The sequence below is a fragment of the Vulpes vulpes genome, chromosome 14 (genome assembly GCF_048418805.1).
Source record: "Vulpes vulpes isolate BD-2025 chromosome 14, VulVul3, whole genome shotgun sequence".
Classification (NCBI taxonomy): domain Eukaryota; kingdom Metazoa; phylum Chordata; class Mammalia; order Carnivora; family Canidae; genus Vulpes; species Vulpes vulpes.
This window is the reverse complement of record NC_132793.1, coordinates 15223555-15242155: the sequence shown is the minus strand read 5'-3', so window position 1 is coordinate 15242155 and position 18601 is coordinate 15223555. Positions and strand designations below refer to the sequence as shown.

General features: G+C 43.3%; 1 protein-coding gene across 3 annotated transcripts in view; it reads left to right on the top strand.

The window, feature by feature from the left end:
- Window positions 1-17517, top strand: part of STK4 (serine/threonine kinase 4) — an 88460-nt gene extending 70943 nt beyond the window's left edge. For all 3 annotated transcript variants that reach the window (XM_025998730.2, XM_025998731.2, XM_025998732.2), the window contains one exon: window positions 13544-17517. In XM_025998730.2, the coding sequence (XP_025854515.1) occupies window positions 13544-13702 (159 nt within the window). In that variant the 3' untranslated portion in view covers window positions 13703-17517. The remainder of the gene's footprint in view (window positions 1-13543) is intronic.
- The last annotated feature ends 1084 nt before the right edge of the window (window positions 17518-18601 follow it).

Below are 18601 nucleotides of genomic sequence, written 5' to 3'. Positions count from 1 at the left end.
AAGAAAGAATTTAGATTTAGATGGCTGAGTGGAAGATCAGAAATGGATCCTAAGACCTGCATGTAGTGTCTTGGCACCAAGGTCCTGAGGTCCATTCCCTGTGGCTTCACTAGAAGCACAGGTGTCTTGAAGCCATTGCCTCTCAGTTAAGCTGTTCCAGCACTGTCTCAGTCAGAGAATGATGGGTTGTCAGAGCCAAAAGGGTCCTTACAGAGTACGTGTGCCAGCTCCTGCTGCATCTCCAACAAGAGGCACTGTCCAACGTTTTCTTGACGAGGTCTGGTCATTTCTGAGAAGAAGGAGGAATTCCACAGTGGAGAAGTAGTCCACCTCCAAAGCTCTGCTTGAAGATCTGTGTTTTTTTTATTTTGTGCCAAAATTTGTCCCGGGATCTTCTACCCATGTGTTTATTTTGATTATTTCTCACAGAGACTTTTACAATCAGTTGGGATTATCGGACTTTTCCATTTTACAGGTATAGCAAGAATAACCACTTGGTATTATGGTGACTTGACTTGAGTCCTTGCCAGTCTTCATGCTAAATCATTGTTACCAAGGCAAGCAAAGAAATCTTGGGTATTCTCTGTATTCAGTTTTGCTTTGATGGTAGCTTCATGCTTTATTCTCTCTATAATTCAGACCTTGAGGGGAAAAGCATGTGACCAATAGTAGATAGCGGATGATATTCCATTAAGAGTACAGATGAGGGTCTGACAGAACCAGATTCAGTTTTGGTCTTTGCCCCTTGCTGACTGTGTAATGTCAAATTATGGAATTCTGCAAACCTCAAATTCCCCAACTATAGAATGGATTAATAATTATAGTTGTAGATTTATTTAAGATCAAATGAGATTATGAGAAGAGTGCTTAATGTAGTGACTAGCTAATAATAGTATTTTTTCAAACACTGGCTTAATTATTGTTACGGTTATTATTACTATTGTGATTGTACAACGAAGCCCTTAAATCCTGCATTCCACACCAGGCAGTACCGGCAGGGCTTCTGCTGGCCCCTCTTGACAAGGCATACTGTTTGTCCTACCTTTCTTTATGCTTTCTTGGTTCACTGGGAAGAGCAGTGTTCTCATTCTAAGGAAGGGAGGTGGGTATGCAAACAATTATCTCTGGCCCCTGGAAGGTTCCCCATTCTTTCCTAGGAGGAAGTTCTGGGAAGTATCTCCGTGGTTGCGTTGGGGTCAGAACCTCAAGTTCTGGGAATGAATGTGTTTGTCCTGCTTGTAGGGCAGCATCTTTGCACAGTAATTCATGGTTGCGTGTATTTGCAAAGATTGTTTCATCTTCTGTGGCTCTTTCATCTCAGTGTACCCGGTGAACAGTCCAGCTCCTCCCACTTTGTCCTTGTGGTCCAGATTTCTTAGTCTGTGGTCTTTATGGTTTTATTCTAGATAAATCTAGTCACTTTTCCCCCCCTAGAAACCTTGATTTCATCTAAGTTTTTTCATTCTTTGGCAAAGTTTTTGGATGTTAAAATTTGTAGTATCTGTAATTCCAACTTGCTTTTCAGTCCCAATATTTGTTTTTTCTTCCTTTTTAAGATTTTATTTATTCATGAGAGACACAGAAAGAAAGAGGCAGAAACATAGGCAGAGGGAGAAAGAAGCAAGCTCCATGCAGGGAGCCCAGTGTGGGACTTGATCCCAGGACTCCAGGATCACGCCCTGAGCGGAAGGCAGTCGTGCTTAACCACTTAACTTAACCACTGAGCCAGCCATGCATCCATCCCTCTTTTCCTTTTTTAAAAATTAATTTTATCAGAGATTTTCTCCTTTTTTGTAGTCATTTGAAAGAACCACCATATTTGGTTTAATTGTGCTGTTGGGCATTGGCTTTAGAATTCATGAATTTATGTTCTTTATCTTCTTTCTGTGAGTTTATTCTGGATGTTTTTCCTTCTTTAGTTGGACAGTTAAGTTTGTCAGTCGTTAATCATCTGTCTTTTCTAGTATATGCATGTAAGGCTATAAAATTCCCTCTAAGTATTACTTTAAACACGTTCCACAGTTTTTGATATGTAGTTTTTTTGTTTTGTAAAGTCAGGATTATTGAGGCTTCATTTACATAAAATTTGCCCCCTTTGTAGTGGACCATTTGATGAGTTTTGATAGATACAGTTGTATAGACACCACCATAAAGAAGATCTAGAACATTTACGTCACCCTGAAAGTTTCCTCATGCTCGGTTTTTGTCCTGATTGTCTCCTTTCTTACAGTGCCAAATGAATGGAATCACACAGAATACTGCCTTCTGTGTTTGGTCTGTCAATTTAGCATACTGTTGTGAGGTTCATCTATGTTACTGTATATGGACTGGTTCCTTTTGATTACTGTGGAGTTTTCATTGTGTGGATAAACCACAATTTGTCTATTCCCCAGTAATACAGTTTTCAGTGGGAGCAAGTCGGGAGTATTTTAATTCTGCACTCGGGCTGTTAAATACTCAAGACTATTCTGCATTTGAGGTTGTCTGGGCATTTTTTACATTTAAATTTTTATTTGGGGTTTGGCATTTTGGAAGTTTTTCCATTAGTGGGCAAGCCTGCGCTCATGTGTACTCATTGCTGCCCTTCCCCCTGTAGCAGTCTGGGGCCAGTCAGGCGACAGAAGCCACAAAGTAAGTTAACCAAGGGCAGTTTAATACAAGGAATGATTGCTTATGATGAAAGAGTAATTCTAAGGTCTAGGGAAACTTTGTGTGGTTCCCTAGGGCTCAGGGAGCATGCCCAAGGGAAACTTACGAAGAAAAAGTTTATATATATCTTATTAATCATGGTATATTACCACACACATCATGGTTCTCCCCCTTCATGATCATTCTAGATTGAAATTTTTGGTCAGACCTGAGGTTGGAGGCAGTTTCTTTCTTCATGGTGCTTGCTTATTATAGAAAACAGGATAAAATTTTAGATTGTTTCATACCAGAAAACCTTAGTGTTATTTTGTTGTTTTTTAAAAGCTAAGTGTTTTTAACTCTGAGCTTAAATGAGCTAATACTGGGAATATGGTGATCATCCTTTTTGAACCAAAAAACTAGGACACATGGTCTTTACAAAGAGTTTTTTCTGGTTTGTGAATTTATACACATGTGAAAAGTATTACCATGGCATACATTAAAGCACATTTGATTATCCATACCCAATTAAATACTTGTTGAAAAGAGTAAAGGGCCATCTCAAAATACCAAGAACATATACATATTAATACTTTTATAGAATAAGGAATAAAGCCATCTTTTGTAGACAGTCATAAATCAGAAAAATACAAATTTTTATTTAGTAGTTACGTGGTTTTGCCAGAATTGAAAGTGTCATGTGTGCGTGCGTGCACGCACACACACACACACACACACACACCCCTACCCCTCTAACCTTATTTATATTTCTGATACTGCAAGGGGTTCAGGTCTCCAAGACTTGATGGCCATTACAGAAGGATTGTGACATGCTTTGCAGATAGAACTAGTCTGCCTTTTTTGTAGAATTCTTTTTTTCTTGGGGGATATTGAGAGAATATTTCTTTTTGGGTATTTAGGTTGTAAATCTCTGACACTTCATTACATGGGAGTACTCGGCAGTAGGGCTTACAGAGTTTTATATACTTTCCAGAAATTGAGCACTGTTCACTTACAAGTCTTCCCGCATCAGAAAGCCCAAAATGTAAAAATTCAGGCCTACAAGTAGCTTCCTCAGAGAGCTTTGGTGCATTCTCAACCAGTTTTCCATAAACGTTTTGTTCTTTTGGTGTATTTAAATTGGATCTTTTTTAGTCTGAGATACCTTTTAAGACTGCCTGTATTAAATGAAGTGAGATCAATTTGTATTTTAGCTTTCATTTTGCTTGGGATTCTTTGGGCTTCTTTCATTTGGCAAGATGAGAGAAGAAGGCTTGGCCTTTTTGTTATCTTGGAAATTTCCAGCCCAAGGAAGTGTACAGAGGCACAGCTTGCAGGGAGTCTTAGGTGACCAGCTAGCTCTTTTCCTGAATTATTAAGCTGCATTAAAACAGGAGCTTGGCACAGTTTGTGTTTTAGGTTTTCATACCTTTTGAAAGATTAATATCCTCACAAGAATGATGATAGGTTGGATGTCTCCCATTACTGCTTTCAGATATCAGGAGCATCACATTCTGCTCTATTCTTATACTCCACCTCCTTTAGACATTTACCATTATTCTAGATTAGGTGTTTAGTAACCTCCTGAAAGTTTTCCTCATACACTTTAGTTTCCTTCAGTGTGAAATTTATAAACTAATGTAGAGCTGCTCTTAAAATAGAATTTTTCTTAAAGAGTATCATCAGCAACAAAGACCAGAGTGAATTTTTATGTCCATTTTCCCTTGTAGCTTTTTATTTATTTATTTATTTATTTATTTATTTATTTATTTATTTACTTGTAGCTTTATTTTAATCATGACAGTGGATGTGCTATTCATTTTGATTTTGGCATGCATGGGTCAGTTTGGAGTGATTGACATAGCCTTATTTAACAAACTTATATTATACTTTTAGGTTTATTTATTGATTACATATTTCCAAAGCTTCTTGAGGGAACCGAATAAAAAGTCAGTATAGTTTTCAAATAAAGATTAGGGATATGTTTCTTTATTAAATATTTATTGAGAACTCTTTTCTGCTGGCCTGACTCTCTGAAAATATATTAGATGTAGTTTGTGCTCTTAAATAGCTCCCACTTTAGGGAAAGGAAAAGGTAGTTGGCAAGAGGGAAGAGTTAGAGCTTGGACTGGATTGGAAGGTTAAATGGGCATTCCCTTAACTGAAGACAGGATTATATTCAGCGGACACATCGAGGTGTGAAAAAATACGGTGCCTGAAGGAATTCTGAATAGCTATTAGTAATATGAGATATGAACTCATAAATGCTTTTGTTTACTTAACCTAATTTTATCAATCCTCTGTATTTCAAATGCAATAGATATTTGAAACAAGATTTGCATGTCATTTAAAAATATTCGACAATTCAGACTTTGTCCTAAATTAGAGTGAGTGCTCCTTCTTTGCACTATAAATGCATATGTTTTTAAAAAAGGCAAGGCCTTTCTCTCAGAGACTGACCATGAGGATTCTTTCTTGCTTCCTTGACCCAAGGTTGGCTAAGGCTTTGCCATTAGACATACTACAGCACATAGCTTAACTCCACCGTTTACTTACTGAGCAAATTCCTGTATTTCTCTAAGTCTCAGTTTCCACCTCGCTAAAAGTGGATACTACTACTTATTTTGTGGACTGTCTGAAAATTACAGAAATAATGCATGTAATGTGCTGAGTACATAGCACTCAATTAAAGCAGCCCTGATTACTGTTAGCAATCATGAGTCACTTAATAACACCATAGACTGTAGCTTGTTTTCAGGATTTGCCAACCTCACTTTGCTCCACGTCTAGTGTACAGGGATCCTGCTGTATGCTTTCTGCCCTACACACACACCTTTACTTACCCCCACCTCTATCCCCAGCCAGGCCTGGTATATGTGTCTGACACTGAACAGGTACTCCCTACATCTTTATAGTTAAATATATAATGGTAGGCAGCAGCAACGCAGTGCCTCTTAAGAGCCATTATTCTTCAGTATTTGGGGTATGAAAGCTCCTTATGAGTTCTTGCTGTGGAAAGCCAGAGGCATGATGGTAGGGGAGAAAAGCTGGGGTTGGTCAAAACTTACTATTATAAAACTCTCAGAACAAAAACAACAACAAAAGCAGGAGCATTGTGATTTTCATGGTAAGTTGTGAAAGTTCATGGCAGAACAGAATTGGAGTAAATCTAAGCATGCAAAAGTACTACCTCACAAATTAATTTTGTCATGTAAATTGAAGGATGATTTTTGATAAATCACAAAAACCTAATAATATGCAAATATAAACTTTATGAACTTTGTATTATAGTGAAACCCCATTATTAAAAAAAAACTTTTGCTTTTTGCTCTTTTGTTTATACCATATATTAGAGTGCATCCTGCACACCCACAAACACGTACATGTGCCCTGCACTGCGCCCTGTGGGCGGGAGGCTCCCTGGATGCAGCCATCAGGTTGTTTGAAGCTAGTCTCCCGAGCCATGTCAAAGCTTGTGTCGTTACATCAGGGGCCTGTGTGGAGCCAGATTTCTTTGTTTTACCCAGGCTTAAGGTCTGCGCTTCATTCCAGTCCTTCTGGTAAATATCTTAAATACATGCAGCCATGTTTTCTTTGGTTGGAATTCTGGTGAACAGTTCCGTGGATTGAGAACGTGGAAGTTCTGATAACAATTCCATGGGTTGATTCCATGAAAGTAATCATAAGCTCAAAGTGGGATCGAAATAAGCATTAATACTAGGTTTTTGCATTAGAAAGATTTTACAAGGGGCTGATGGAAGCATGATTTGGCATGACCATAATTTGAATCAGAGGAAATTTCCCACAAGATTCATTTAAGCAGCAAGATCTTTTGAAATTGAGTGGCCTAGTACTTACTTCACCTGCAAGAGTTGATATATGATTGTCAGCTTGCTTGCTTCTCTGCTTGGCTACCTTCTCACTCATCTGCTGAGAGATTACCGCATCACCTGAGCATCTGACTAACTCCCCTCTCCCTGGTCTAGAATCCACATGCCTAGATAGAGACAGATTCACATCAGTGGAACTAAAGCAACACCTTAGATGCTTTTGACTGACCTTAGTACATTTTCCCTATTGCACTTTTGCTGACCTTCTAGTGGCTGGTGTTGAAGTTATGGAATGACATTTTGGTGGCATTGTTCAGCTCTCTCAAGCTTCCCCGTCATCTTGCTAAATTCCAAAGGTGTGTTCTTTCCTCATTCTGGGCGACTATAAAAACATCACCTGTGACAGGGCATCAGCCTGACTCACCTGTCTAGAATGGATGATGTGTTTGAGAGACTGGTTGTAATAATGGATGCAGAATTATGAATGCGCAAGTATAGTGTGTACAGATTTGAGGCTTGTCCTTAAAAGCTCTTTGTCAAAAAAAAAAAAAGCTCTTTGTCAAGTCTCTCTGATGGTTTTTGGGGGACATTGCATAACGCTATTAGTGCAATAGACTTCTGAGGTGAGTTTCTAGCAACAGAGGAGCAGAACTTAGAACCCTGTACCTTGGCTATGGGCCAGACCCGTTTGTTCATTGTGGGCCTTGTGTTTAGTGCATCTTGACTCCACTCATGCATGATAGGCTAATTGTCACTCTAATGCCCATGAGTTACTTCTTTTAATGAAACTTCAGCTGGATCTTCCCACTTGTTCTCCAGGCGGCTTGGTGCAATGTAATTCGGAATTTCAGAGTTATCGTGGCTATTTGAGAAGAAACCAGTTCCCATTAGCCTTCTGTATTCATATATTCATAATGCTGGGAATCCATAATGCTGGGAATCTGAGGATTGTGCTGTGGTCTGGCCCAGAGGAAACAAGCCAGATTCATCTGATTTTGGGTTTCTCACACAGAGTTCACCAGAGGCCCCTCTGTATTTGTGGTATGTGTCCTGCACCATATTGTGAGCCCATCAGGCTCAGTTCCTACAGCAGCAGCTGTATTACTTAAACATTATATTAACATTTATGTTACTTAAACATTTTCCCAAAAAGAATTTAAGGTGGTAGCTCCCACTGGACCACGTTCATTTTGGTGTGTACCAGACACTATGTTATAGACTTTACCAGCACCTCTGGATGTCACAACTTCCCCTGTTGGATAAATCCTGTTGTCCTCCATTGAAAAATGAGGAAAGTGAGGAACATATTAGGTGACTTGCCCAAGGGAAGAGCCCCCAAGAGCAGAGCTACAGTGGGACCCAGGTCCATGTGACTCAGAGCCAGCGCTCTTGCCTAAAACCTTGCTGCTTCTCCAACACATACTGCCTTTTACATTCATGTTGCCCAGTGGAGCTCCTGGCCCAGGCGAGTGGCTGGGAAAGTTGGTTGATTCCATCTGAATACTGTTTGGTAGCCTTGAATTGGGTCACTGCCCCTCAGCTGCAGTGCCTGGCACATAGTAGGCCCTTGTATAGGTTTACTTGAGGAAAGACAACAAAGTAGACAGTACCATCCCCATTTTACAGATGAGGAAACCTGATCACAGAGAGGTCAGGTGACTTGCCTGAAGTCACCATTATTGCCCGCAGTGGCACTTTTGAATGCGAGGGCCATCTGATATATGTAATACCAGCCAAATTCGTGATTCTTCCCATCTTCCTGTGTTTATCACTAACACAGGCCTATTTCCAGAAACCCTTGGGGATGGGGGTTACAGTCTTTTCCAGTTCCTTGCTGTATCACTTTGGGCAAGTTACTTGCTCACTCTTATCATTGTTGACTTCACTTGTAAAGGGAGAACAGGAATAATATCTACCTTCCGGATGAGTTGATTTTTGCAGACACCTGCTTCACTCAGTGCCAGACACATGGCACACATGCCAGTAATGAACGTCTTGCCTCCGTGTCTAAGTGTAGCATCTCATAGTGAGGACAGCATTGTATCCGGCTGAAGTTCAGGCTGAAAAAGTCCCCACTTTCCAGAGACCACAGCCTTGCAGAGAAATCTCACCTGCACTGCACATACATTGTTGCCTTTGCTCAGACATTGGACAGACATCAGACAGGGCGAAAGGTAACAGTGAATGGAGTCGAGGCGTGTGTTAGATAGTAGTGAATGCGTACAGCCACACAGCATCTGTACTGTCAGATTCAGAGCCCATCCATGTCCATATACTCAAGACTGATGTGTTGATTAGCATCCAAGTGGTTGGAGGATTGTAAATAACCATGGTTTAGAGGCTTATTTTAGTTTCTCCTCCCTTCTGTGACCTCTCCCGGAAAGAGAGCAAAAAATCCCTGTGCTTGGTCTGTTCTCTTCAGCATAACCCAACTTCATTAAGGATTAGCCTGTGACTCTGGGCTTGGCATGTTGTCTCGTCCAGAAGGATCATGTCTTCTTTTGATCATCTTATTCTTTCCAGAGCAATAGTTTTTTATTGGAATAAAAAATTAAAATGGACATGCCCATTAGAGATGACTGAGCCATGGTTGGAGACTTGCTTCTTATCAGTCAGTATCAAACACAGAAGTGGGAATCAAGGGAGCAGAGACTTCCTTCAATTTCAAAAGAATGTTGAGAGGAATAGAAGCCCTCTGAGGGCAGAACTCACTCTCTGTTCCACCCTGAGTCCCCACAGCACCTTGCCTGGAGCCCTGTTGCATATGGTGGCGCTCGGGAAGCTAGAAGTATCAGTAGCTTCCATTGTTATTTGGAAACAAAGGGCAATTTATTCATTCCTTCAACCAGTATGATTTGCAGTATAGTGAACAAGACCAAGTAACCTCCCTCATAGAACTTTCGTCCCAGTAAAAGACACAAGTAAAAGAAGGAAATAAATGAGGGGCTGAGATAGAGAACTCGACGTGTCAGGGAGGCAACCTTTTGAGGGAAGATGCTCAGGGAAGGCTTGCTCAATTCTCTGAGGAGTTGCCCTCTGAGCTAAGGCCTAAAACATAAAGAAGAAAGGGGGACGAGCCATCCAGGCAGAGGATCAGTAACTGTGTAGCCCTTGAGACCAGAAAAAGTGTGGCTTGTCTGAGAATTTGAAGTTAAGGGTGGCTAGAAAGTGTGAGCAGAGGGGAGAGTGGTGGGTGATGATGTCCAAGGGGACAGTGGGGCTAGAGATGGGGGGCCTTTGTAGCCCTGGTGTGCTGTTGGATACCTGTAGTGCTGGTGTGCACTTTGATTCCAAGTGCAACAGGAACCGGGGTGGGGGTGTGATCTAGTTAATTTCTGTATTTTTACTTATGCTTGTGGCTATGAAATGCAGGTGGCCTGGATTGAGTTAGAGATGAGATTGAAGGACGGGATATGGGCAGGGACCGCTGAGGGGAGGGAAGGGTCAGGGATGATTTTGTGCACCTGGCAGGAGGGTGCTATCACTCCCAAGATGAGGAAGACCGGGTTTAGGGGTGAGGGTGGGCTGGGACTCGAGAGTTTTGTTTTGGTTGGATTAAGGTGCCGGATTTCCCTGAGCCGATCTGGGACTGAAATATAAAGTAGGATCTGCTCTGGATGTGGGAACCTGGAGTTGCAAGGAGAATGCTGGTCTAGAGATGTCCCTATGGGTGTCACAGTATAGAGAGGACGTGTAAATGCTAGGGGACTGTCCTGCAGCTGCTGTCAGCAGCTCGAGCTCCACTGGGGGAGTGTTTGCTCCTCTAGAATGCTGGCTGCAGCAGAACTGGAGAACCACAGTTACTCTACTGTGAGATACCCACCCGAAATTTATTTATGCCACCAAGGACCAGGAAGGTGAGATGCTACTTTTGGCGCCATAAAACCATTCTGTGAGCTCGTTTTCAGAAAAATCCATATCTGGGGTGTGACTGAGGCATTAGCGGTGACTGGCTGGCTGTGTTCTAATGGGTCAGGTGTAACTTAAGCCTAAGGCCTGAGGGCAAGGAAATCAGTGTGAAGGTGGTGGAGAGCAAGCAAGGGTGCCTGGTGCCTCCAGATTAGATCAAGGGCAGAAGGACTGCAGAGAAATTGGAAACCTAGAAGCCTTGACCGGAGACAGGCAGCAATTACTTTGTGAGGGTTTTGCTGTGAGAAAAACAAGAACGAGGATGTAGAAGCAGTCTCGTCAGACTTGAGGAATGACAAGAAACACTCGAGTAGCTTGAATTATGGTGATTGAGTCGCTCACGACTGTGAACTTTTAACTGGTGATGCTGGCGCTCATGATCTGTGGGTCCTCCAGAGAGAAACACTGATTCTAACAAGACTTGAGGTCATCTCGGCAGCCTTCTCTTCCAAGTGGGGAAACAGAGGCCTAGGGGGCAGGGGTGTTTGTCTGAAGCCAGGGCCACTCCCCTAACTTTGATGTCTTCATCCCACAGTTGATGTTTCATCCTGATGGATGTTGAAGAGCAAGTCCCCCAATTCCCACCTCCCCTTCCTCCACTGTGCTTTTTCTTCCCTGTCTCCTGTCACCCTCTCATGGAAGAGCAATCCTCTGGTTTACGGTGTTCATTCTCAGGTCTCTGTCTCGCCTCACTGAAATGTAATCTTCACAAAGGCAGTGATTTGGGGTTTTGGGTTTTTTCACTGAAGTATCCTGTGTGCCCTGGGCAGTGTCTGGCCCCTGGTAGTTGTTCAGTGAATATTGGATGGATGGATGGATGGATGGATGGATGGATGGATGGATGGATGGATGGATGAAAAGTATTTTTGTTTGACTATAAATAAATTAATGGATGCTGTGGGAAAATGCCAACCCTAAGGCATTGTTAGCCCAAAATAGAGTAGAATATTTTCTTTTTTACTTGTTTGATTCTGGCTTAGATTAGGGGTTACAGGAACAATTTGTTTATGGGAAATTAATTACAGACTTTTCAAAATATTAATAATAACTAGTGTTAATAACAGCAGCAGTAGCAGTTATTAATAACTGTGGTGATAACTGTAATTTATGGAATGTTTACTGTCCGTGAAAGGCATGCCATTCTGTGCTACAGATGTCACACCCATTAACTCATCTGATCCTCATGAGAGCCCAAGAATGGTGGAACTGGGGTCTCATCTCTTGAGGCAGACACTGAGGCTCAGAGGTGTAGTCACTTGTCTAGGGTTGAACAGCCACTATGGATGAATGATCTGGAATCCTAAAGATTAATACCCCAACTACCAGTAACACTTGGTATTAGGTTTGGGGCAGTTTCTTTTTGGAGAAGAAACTGAAAAGGCCAAAAATGAGACAAGCATTGCTCTTTGGAGAGTCCCGGGACCCAGAACACCCTCCAGCTGGTCTGAAACCACAGGCTGGAAACGAGATGTGGTTTTACCAACACAGCTTTCCAGCATCCCCCCACTCTCGGTTCTACATTCTCACATCACAAAGAGCCTTTCGTCTTGAACTGTTACGCTTTTCTTGCTTCTCAGACCACCTCCCTGAAGCAGGCCAAGGCAAATTCCTGTGGCGACAGGTCACTAAACCATTCCTGGGGAGGCCACTGTAGCCCCTCACACTTGGTCACACCCCACCCTGGAAAGGAAGGGTGGACAGAAAGAGGCTCCTTCACCTCCTTCATATATGGGGGCCTCAGGAAGGGGCTGAGGGACATGGTGATTCCATAAATCTCTCTGAAGACTTGAGTAAGCCTTTGAGTTCTTGGAACACTGCACCTATTAAACTGGTTATAAGCTCACGGAATTAATCACCACCCATTGTGGATAATGTGGGCTTTCATTCCCACCCATGCCAGCCAGAACTGGGCTTGCTTGGATTCAGTGATACTCCATACATACAGCAGTGAAACCACATGCTCCACAGCTGCAGACACAGTTTGAACATGAATAACACTTCTGGGCTCTGGTAAAGAGAGAGGGTTGTAACATACACTGCATTCTTAAGCACCAGGCACTGTGCCAGTATCTTTACAGCCATGATATCATTTAATTCTAATAATAAGCATGATAAGGCATGGCTGTCCCATTTCTGAAGGTGAGGATGGGTGAGAGGTGACTTGCCTGAGTCTCAGAGCATTGCAAGAGGCAGAGCCATGTTTTAACTACAGATTAAGTTGGTTCTCAAACCTGGGCTTTGCTACTCTGCTCTTCTGTGGTACCAGGTAAGGGCATGAACTTTGGAGCTTCACTGCCTGGATTTGAATATTGATTTTGCCACTTACTAACCATGAGACACTGGGCAAGTTACTTTACCACCCTCTTCCTTGGCTCGTTTATCTGTAACATGGGGATAATAATAATATATGCAAATCATAGGGTTGTTACAAGAATTAAATGAACAGACGTATGTAGAGCACTGAGTGGCACATAGAAAGCACTATGTTAGCACTAGCATTCACTACTAGTTTATATATCACGTCCTCTTGTACCCTCTGGATGATGGACCCTTAATCTCAGAGGTTTCTAACTATCCCTCCCACTGCTTGCCTCTCTATTCTCAAGACACTTGTGTAGGTAATCCATATGAAGCACTTCAAGAGGTACCTGGTGTATGATTCCCGATAAGTGTTAATGATGATCAGTATGGCAGTGCCCAAGACACGGGGGGTAGGGGTGCGTGGAGAGGGGTAGCATTTGATCCTTAGTGAGCAGCCACTCTCCCTGGTACAGTATCTAGACAGAGACACAGTCACCATCCAGAGGCTCATCTTATGGGGGGGACAAGAACTAGGGCAAGGATTATTTTGCATACACCAAGTGGCTGTTATTTTAATGCCCTAACAATGCATCAATATGTAATTCATTGAAAAGTTAGAGAGATGAAAGTATTACTAGTTAAGTTCTTGGTTATGGCAGAGTAAATTGAAGAGATTAGCACTTAGACTTGTCCAGGGATAAATCGTCTCCAGAGACCTTGGGGCACGCTGTGAATGAATTATCACTCTCTGGCTACGGCCACCCCAGACTGGGTCCGAGCACAGAGCCTTCCCTTCTGGGTGCCCGGACAGGCTGGGCTTCCCGGCTCTGCGCTGACCTGGGCTTTGTCATGACCGTACTTTCCCCTTCTTCTAGCTTAAAAGTTGGACAGTGGAGGACCTTCAGAAGAGGCTCCTGGCCCTTGACCCCATGATGGAGCAAGAGATTGAAGAGATCCGGCAAAAGTACCAGTCCAAGAGGCAGCCGATCCTGGACGCCATTGAGGCTAAGAAGCGGCGGCAGCAGAACTTTTGAGGGAGGCCTGGCCAGGAGGCCCGCCCGCACAGCAGGCCTCCGGTGAACTCGGGCTGCTCGCCACTCGGCTTGTTGGCTTGTTGGCCGACACGTCTGCCCCGTTGTTTCCCCACAGCACCTTCACCTTCGCGAACTCAGGACGTGCGCCAGTGGGAAGGGCTGCCTGCCATCAGCGTGCCGCCTCGTGTATGGATTTAAATTAGTCAGTTATGTTTTTCAAAGGATTCGTATCGGCGCTTTTAAACTCAGAGTTTTAAACCCCAGGAACCAGAGACTCTAGGATGAGTGATAGCTGGGAAAGTGTTACATGTTGTCTTGTCTTTCTTCTCCCAATAGCTTTCAAAGGTTCTTTCTGGAAGACTTTTTAAAAATATATAAATATGCACATATATATAAATTATAACTGGATTCCCCCACTGAGTGTGGTGGCATCTCTGTACAGGTACAGTTTTAAACAGTTGGCCTCTTTTCTGTAAGATTATGGTACTGTGGGACACGAGGGCAGGGGCACCAGGAGGCTCTTGGGGTCACTCAGCTCCCAAGAACCAACCTCACTCTTTTGCAGGGCTGCATTTAAAAATTTGGTTTGGGCCAGTTCTTCCCCATGGATTCAGCCTTGTGTGGGTCATCTCTGGCTTCTGGAGCTATGGACCATGTCCGAGGAAAAGCCTTGAGAGTTTGTGTATACTTCTCAAGTCCCAGGAGAAGTCTGGTATCCTCTTTGCAAACTGCCCCTTGTGGCTTCAATGCCTTTCACCCATCTGCACTCTCCCAACCGCCTGCAGTCACAGCACAGATACTGCCCAGTGCCTTAAGAGGAGACATGACCCAGTGTGGGGATGGGCCTGCCAGGACCTCTCCACAAACACGGGGCTGTGTGCAGTCCGCAGAAGAAGTGTTTTCAGAGTTCTCATTGTTCGTGTGAAGATCGCACAGGAGCATTTTGCTCCACATTCCTTACAGACAGGGGTAGAGGGCATTGCTTTTGTGATCATTTTCCAGTTTGTGACTATTTTCTTTTTTTATTTTACTGCTGAGGGGTCTGGAAAGGTCTGACAAATATCAGACTAAGATCTGTTCTCCAGGAGGCTCCATCCAGCCCCGCAGAATGCCAGAGCTGGAAGGGACCACAGGCATCATCAGGCCTGACCAAGCCTCAGAGAGGGGAAGTGACAGAGTGTCAAAATCACAAAGCAAATTGAAGCAAGAGCTGGGACTGGACCAGAACTCCTCACTCCTGGGCCGCTGATCCAAGCATTCCCTTCCCCGAGGGGAGAAAGCTCTGCCATTTGGGTTGAGTAGTCCCAGGGTACCCTACCAAGGGAAACTTGCTCTTGCCTGGTCTCCTCAGTGGAGACCCCCTAGGGAAGCCAGGTTCAGGTTTGGCTGGTCCACGAGCTCTGCAGCCTTGGCCGGACAGCAGACCACACCACGCGGGCAACCTAGGGCCGCAGGCAGATCAGAGGGCTGAACCATCCGTCTGTGGCACTGGCTCATGGCCACATGTCATGTAGTCCACAGCAAATAGAAGACAGGAAAGGCAGATGTCTGCTTATTTTTTAATAATAAGGATCTTATTAGGATAAGGTAAGGATAATGTAATTTGACTCCATAATTGCTTTTGCTTCCCAAACCTGGGAATCAATGGAGTGGCAGGGAACGTCCCTATTCTCTAGCCAGATTCTGTTCTTTGCAATAAAAGCAAGTTTTAAAAAGTGTAAGAGGCAGTGGTTGGTCTGCAGGGTTTGGCCAGTTAGGCAGTTATGTGGCAGATAGAACAGAAGACAGTTGGAAGATCCCACTGGAATAACCAATGGCAGCTAGCATGTGTCGACCACTGAGTATATGCCAGGCACTGAGCTAGGTGGGCTTTTTATATATGTCAGATCCAAACTTCACAAGAACTCCTAAGTTAAGTACTTTATCTCCATTCCATAGATGAAGAAATCAGTTCAGAGAGAGAAAGACCATGTATTTCCCAAGGCAATACAGCTAGTAAGTGACAGTCAGGACTCATAGCATCACCACATGGGACCAAGTATTTACTGACTTAAAAGGAAGATCACAAGTCTTTAAAATGAAGGGACCACCTTTTCTTGCGCAGAATAAATAACTCCAGCTGGCATTTTTAGGTTGGGAAACAGCCGAATTAGTAATCAAGTGTGACAGCCAAGTGAGTGTCCCCAACCTCAGCATGGAGCGTGCTTTCCACCACACCATATACTGTGCTCGCGAACAGGCCTGCCTCAACCTCTTTCATTTTAGAAAGGACTGCACTTGGCCAGACAGCAGGGGATTTGCCCATTTCTTCCTTCCTAAGCTAGATCCAAGTAAAAGAAGGTTTTGGTTTTTCCCCATAAATATTCTTGGGTCCTGAATCTTGATCCGGAGTTTATTTTGTTCTAGCAAAGGACACTGCTCACCAGTCTAGCTAGACAAAGCCCTCAGGCCAAAAGTCAATTTCTTTGGACCAGGTCCATTTCCTGACAAGATACATTTGTTTCCTGGTGACAGAAAGGCAGCGGGGCAAGTCCTAGTTGTTTTCCCCTTGAATGCTAACTCCAGCATAGGTCAGCGTGCTTTCTTTGAGCCCTGAGTGTTGGCATCTGTGACTTAAGCTCCCAGGGAATGCTGTTCCCCTCATCTGTTCTCTCTTTTTAAGAAATAATGACCCACACCTAATTGTATCTTTAAAAAAAAAAATCTCAAATTCTCTAAGAATATCTTGATTGCTTCCTCATCAGTAATTTTGAAGCAGATTTCCCTTTCTTTTTCCTTTGTCCCTTCTCCCAACCACCAACTGGATGGATAGATGGATGAATGAATGTTTGGCTGGCTGGCTGGCTAGCTACCTAGGACCAATAGTCAGAAGCAACTTAAGAGCTGTAGCCTTGACCCTTTGAGACTACTGTGTATTCTGATCCAGAAAACATTTAGCACCTGCCAAATGCCAGAGGTTTATTATACCATTCAAATTTCAGTAGCTTTTACCAATTTCAGGAATGAGAGAGGTGACATCATTATAGCTCCTACAGATATTAAAGGACTATGGAAAATGTCTTGAACAACTATGCTAATAAATTCAACAATTTAAATAAAATGGACAAATTCCCTTTAAGATATAAAACACCAAAGCTCATTCAGTAGATAATCTGAATAGCACTGTATCTATTAAAACTTAATAGTTCTGGGAGATATAGGTATTATTGTCCTCATTTTACAGATAAGGAAACTGAGGCTCAGAGGGATAAAGTCTGTTGCTCAAGGCCATGCAACTAAAACATGGTGGAGCTCGGATTCAAATGCAGGTCTTCTGATTCTTATTCCAGTGCCCTTTCCAGCAAACCACGTTGCCTCTAAGAATTGGAGCTCCTCAGCCTCCCATCCCATCCTTTCTTACACACTGTGTGTTTCCATCAGGATTGTATTCATTGTATTTGGACTCTGTTCTTTTTTGTGTCTAGAGAAAAAAAAAATCTCTTCCACCAGCTTGCACTCGAACCAACTTGGAAAAAGCTTAAATGCTGTTGCTGATGTACAACTTAAAAATGTGAAGTTTGTAGCTTTAACTTTTTGTAATAAAAACTAATAACACTGGCTTAAGTGCTGACTTGAAATGCTATTTTATAAAGTTTGGATGTAAATAATCAATCGAGGTCAGCAGTTTGTATATGTAGGAGACATAGCTTCTTCCCTGCACCCCCTGTTTTTTTAAAATTTGAGGTGCTTCCTGTGTGTTTTTATGTTAGAATTGTTCTCCCTCCTTCCTACACATGGTCACCTTTGTTTTAAATAAACTGTCCTTTGGAACCCAAGACTTTCTTCTTTTTAAAAATGAGATCTTCCCTCTATAGCCTGGATAATCATGTTGTGAAGCTCTGTGATACTGACTTTGTGGTGTGTTAATTCTAGAATCCAAAGCTGGGGGAGAAAGGGATAGGATAGGGAGAAAACTTTTGCTGATGCCTCCTGTGTGCCAGGTACTGAGCTGGTTGTCAGGGACATAAAGATGAACCAGACATGGTTCTTGCAGACCAGGTGGAGAGCTGGTCACGCACCTTTGGGAGAAGGAAGTCCATGGGCCATGGACACAGGAGAAGGAGTGACCATCAACCCTGCTGGCATGTCCCACAAAGCTTTGCTGGAGGAGGGAATACATCCTGAACTTAAAAATGAGGCCAGGTCTGGAGAGGGCAAGAAGTGACAGCATGAGCAGCCTATTGCAGAGGGTCCAGTGTGAGAGTGGCCATCTCGGTGTCCTTCATCCCTGTCTCTTGTTGCATGAAGCTGGGCCACCTGCGGCCCAGCGTTCAGAGGAAAGCTGCCCTCGTAGGGCCCATCCTTATTCAGAAATACTTCCCTCACCTGACCCTGGGTTCTCTTAAAGTTTACCCCAGAACAGAGAAGGAATAAAATTACACCAAACAGCATAAGGCTCTTGAGTCAAGTTGCCCTTTGGGGTTTAATACAATAGTCCCACAGTCTGTGTGCACAACTGTCATGCCACTCTGTCATCCTTTCTGGGTGTGGGGGTTTGTTTCTTGTTGCCTGATTGACTCACCTCACTCCCTGAAGTAGTCTGCATGTCTTCCTTCCCTGTTACCAGCGCTGATGATGGGTGTTCCCTATTGCTCAGATTGAGAACCTGAGGCCAAAAGGAGGGAAGGGGAGGTGAAGTAAACTCACACCTACCAAGCACTTCCTACGTGAGACTCGGGGCAGAACCTTTTAGATGGTCTTATCTTTTCGCACAGACTCCGAGGTCTCTAGTACTGCACCCTTTCTGTAGATATGTCATTCTAATAGTGTGCGGGACTGCCCACTGGGTAGTGTTCTGGAAATGTGGCAGAGTGGTTTTGTGGTAACCATGAGCGCAGGTTTAATGGGCAGAGGCAGGGA